The 3962-nt window shown below is 38.1% G+C and overlaps 1 protein-coding gene across 1 annotated transcript; it reads left to right on the top strand.

The window, feature by feature from the left end:
- The first annotated feature begins 2700 nt into the window (after positions 1-2700).
- Positions 2701-3354, top strand: LOC137394356 (uncharacterized). The gene is made up of 2 exons (XM_068081070.1): positions 2701-2975; positions 3090-3354. Exons 1-2 carry the CDS (start codon positions 2701-2703, stop codon positions 3352-3354), a joined length of 540 nt encoding a protein of 179 aa, XP_067937171.1.
- Positions 3355-3962: the final 608 nt, after the last annotated feature.

Here is a 3962-nt window from a genome sequence, read left to right as displayed (position 1 = left end):
ATGTGAATAAATGGTAGAGTAGCATTTTCTGGTATGGCTCTCTAAAAGGATGTTGTGTACGACTTCAGCAATTGGTGAAAAACCATAACCAATGGAAACTTTCACAAAACTAAATATTTTCCTTTATTGTTGCTGATAGTTTTTTCATCTCTTGTGTTAGTGCATTGATCTTTAATACAAGAGTTCAAAAGTTCAATACCCACAGTTCATAATTTAGACACACACCAGTGAGAATGGATTTCAATCTCAATTACCAGTAAAAATGAAAATTTGTTAATATGAAGTAGGCGAAGGTGGGGGCTAATTGAGACAAGGGGCAAGTTGAGACAGTCCCATAATTTCTAGTTTGCTTCATATTAGAGAGTTGCCCTTTTTACTCAATAAAAGGCACTTCCTGTTGGTGGCATCTATGTTGGATACAGAGACATTGGATAACTCTACTTCAGGTAAGAATAAATTTTCAAATTTTGAGTAAGTTTTCTAAATACAGTGAAACTCGGATAACTCAAACTTCAAGGGACCGAGCAAAAGTGTTCGAATTATCAGAGTGTTCAAGTTATCAGAGCACTGTCACAAGTCCATGTATTTACTTATTTATTAGTAGATACATGAACATATACAAACTATAATATTAATCAAAAGCACAAATGGCTTGTTTCAAATTAAATGCTTCTAATGTAAAGTTTAAAACGTTTTTTTATCAAAAAGTATAGAGATTTTTCTATCACATGATATTGGTTTGTTGTTTGAGGTGATGTTATTGCCAGGACGTTTTTTAGATTGACATTGGCAAAACTTGATCGTTGCTGAAATGCTCAAATGAAAAGACATCTTTTTCTTTTTCGATTTTTCTTGAAGTTTATCCAAAGATTACCTTACTTTACCTGGCATTCGTTAAGAGCAACACTCCGAGGCAGTTAAATTAAAAGTTTTACGAGGTTTAACGGTACATTGTATATCACTAACGTTTTTTGAATGGATACTTATTGAATGTACACACGTATTCTGTGTTTAGGTCAAACGATGAATAGTTTTTTTTAGCTAAGACAACGTATACGTTTAATTACAACAATTTTTAAGACGTTTTAAACATTCAACATTCCAACGTTGATTCAACTCGGAATCCACGTCAGAAAACTATTCATCATGGGCTAGCCGGGTCACGCACTCAAGGATTTTCGCCACGCAAATAGAAAACAAAAACATGCTGTTTTTGTTTTGTATGTGCGTGGCGGAAATCCTTGCGCCCGTGACCCGGCTAGCCCGTGCTATTCATCGTATAGTAGTACGTATAAATCAAATTTCACCAAACCTTTAGAACAGTCGTTGACAAAAATATTTTGCCGATGGAGGTAGTAACGACGCTTATGAATTACGAAAAGTTGAGGTTTACCTCTATGGCTTGAAATAAAGTGTTTTTTCTAAAGCGATAGCAACCGTTTCGGTAGCCGTTGGGCAAAAAACAGTTCGAATTAACACTGTTGAGTTCGAGTTATATAGAGCCATTTATCATTGCGTGGGAATGGACCAAGCAAATCCAGTCGAGTTAACCATGTGTTCGCTATATCCGAGGGCAAGTTATCCATGTTTCACTGTATTTTCATTGACAGATATTTTTGAATTCTGAGAAAGTAGTTTGTATCACAAAGCTGAAACTTAGCCACATTTTTGTTCTGGATGTTCACCATAACTCACCAAATTTATAGATTTAAATGAAAAAGAATTTTTAAACTGGAGCATTTTAGTCATTAAAAGAAGTGAGGAGGCTAGTTGAGACAGCATCGGTGGGGCAAGTTGAGACACTGTCTCAACTTGCCCCTAATGCAATACCATGTATAATTAACTTGCTTGTTTAGTGCACCATTTGTCTGCAATCTTGTTCTATGTAGTATTATCTCTTTACTGTAATGTAAATGTTATGTAGGCGAGCCTACGTGTAGATGTCAAACGTGTTCATTGCGGATCAGCAGAAGACATGGTGAGAAGCTACAAGATAGAAACTGACAGAGGTAACAAAAATTCGAATGAGAAGCTTCAGTACGCTATTCACTTAATGACTGCGGACAATTTTAGCTTGAGAGAGGCAGCAAGAAATGCAGGTGTTAACAAATCCGCTTTGTGTAGATTTTGTAAAAGAAAATATATAGGCTATGTTGCTCCACACCTGGCTTTTGACGCTGCGTCAGAGGCAAAGCTTGTCGAATATTTGATAACGTTTGCTCACATGAATTATGGATTGACGATGGAAGAAGCACGGCGCCTTGCATATTCATTTGTATCTGCTAAAAATATCAGTGTCTCACAGTCTTGGAATGAAAATAAAATTGTAGAAAAAGATTGGTTTTTGAAGTTTATGGAACGGAATCCGGCATTATCTCTCAGGAAACCGGAGGCAACTAACCTTGCCAGATCTACAGCATTTAATAAACATACAGTTGACAAGTTTTTTGAAAATCTCAAAAAAGTTCATGGCAAGAACAATTTCACTACTAACAGTATCTACAAAATGGACAAAACTGGCTTAACTACAGTTCATGTACCGCCCAAGGTTATTGCCCTTTGAGCTATGAAGCAAGTTGGTCAGGTTACTTCTGGAGAAAGAGGCATCTTAGTCTCCCTTGTTGCATAAGCGCTGATGGCAATTCAATTCCACCTACATTTATCTGGCCACGCAAAACTGAACGTAATCTGGAGTCATATATGACCAATTCTCTACCAGGCAGTCTAGGGCTAGTTCATGAGAGTGGCTGGATGACAGCTTCAAACTTCAATAAGTGGATGGCACATTCCATCAGCTCCAGCAAACCATTTAAGAAGTCACCAGTGTTGTTGATTTTGGATAACCACCAAAGCCATTTGTCCTACGAAGCAATTGAAATGGCAAAAGAAAACAACGTGGTGCTTCTCATATTTCCGCCGCATGTGACCAACCATCTTCAACCATTAGACGAATCTGGCTATGAACCTTTGAAAAAGTAGGCCTATTGAAACTAAACTAAAGTATATAACTATATTATTGAGCCAATATTTCTTGACGTTATCAGATTCAGTTATGATACATTTTAGACACAATGTTGTCTTAATTGGAGGTATTACATGTCTGCCCACAATGGTTGGGTGTTGGACAATGCCAGAAAAACGATCAGTCTATACCAGATAGCTGGCCTTGCTGCCAGAGCTCTACACCAATCCCAGACACCTGAAAACATTATTTCTGGATTTAGAGCGACAGGAATCTTACATTATGACACCAATAAATTCACAAATGCTGATTTTATGTCAGCCACTGTCATCGATCATCCAGCTTCAGTTATGTGTGAGGCTTGCACCTTACATCTGCCAGTAAAAGTGTAGATTTTCCACTTTACTGCTTACTTCGGATCAGCCACTGCCAATATCTAAAGTAGCACCAGAAATGATAAGGCCTTACCTCAAGGCAGCATCAAGCGAAGGGCAAAGAGAAAGGAGAAGAGGTGAGACGTCGGTGCTGACCAACACACCGATAAAAGAGAATCTAACAAGAGAATTTGGCTAAGGAGAAAAAGCATCAAACAGCTACGCTAATAAAAAAGTGACAAAGAGTGGCTGTAAGCAGTTCCGAATCATCAGATGACGAGCCAGTCCCTCTCGGTGACTTTTCATCATGTGCTTCTGAAGCTGAGGAAATGCAGCTAAAAAAAAACTTGATAACAGAGGGGGCTTATCTGGTTGCAGGATATCTGAGCAGAAAAGTGAAAAAATATTATGTTGGAAAGAAACTAAGCACTTCTACCCCCAAAGATGTGTTTGAAGTCACTTTTCTCAAAAGACTAGGTGTAGGATTCATATGGCCAAAGGAGCAGGACATCGATGTCATTGACATTAGTGCCATTAAGCTCATATTGCGACCACGTCGACCTTGCCCGGGTACTTCTCGTTCTCAAGACAAAATTCTCTTTGAAGTAGATCTGGACATGGTTAAG

This window comes from Watersipora subatra, chromosome 4, assembly GCF_963576615.1.
Source record: "Watersipora subatra chromosome 4, tzWatSuba1.1, whole genome shotgun sequence".
Taxonomy (NCBI): Eukaryota; Metazoa; Bryozoa; class Gymnolaemata; order Cheilostomatida; family Watersiporidae; genus Watersipora; species Watersipora subatra.
Note: the sequence above shows the minus strand (reverse complement) of the source record. Positions and strands in the feature narration are given on the sequence as shown.

Bases quoted from the DNA above. Each gene is read 5' to 3' on its own strand.
- LOC137394356 (XM_068081070.1), top strand. From the start codon at position 2,701: ATGACCAATTCTCTACCAGGCAGTCTAGGGCTAGTTCATGAGAGTGGC. The intron at 2,976-3,089 runs GTAGGCCTATTG...TCTTAATTGGAG, and splicing joins GGCTATGAACCTTTGAAAAA to GTATTACATGTCTGCCCACA.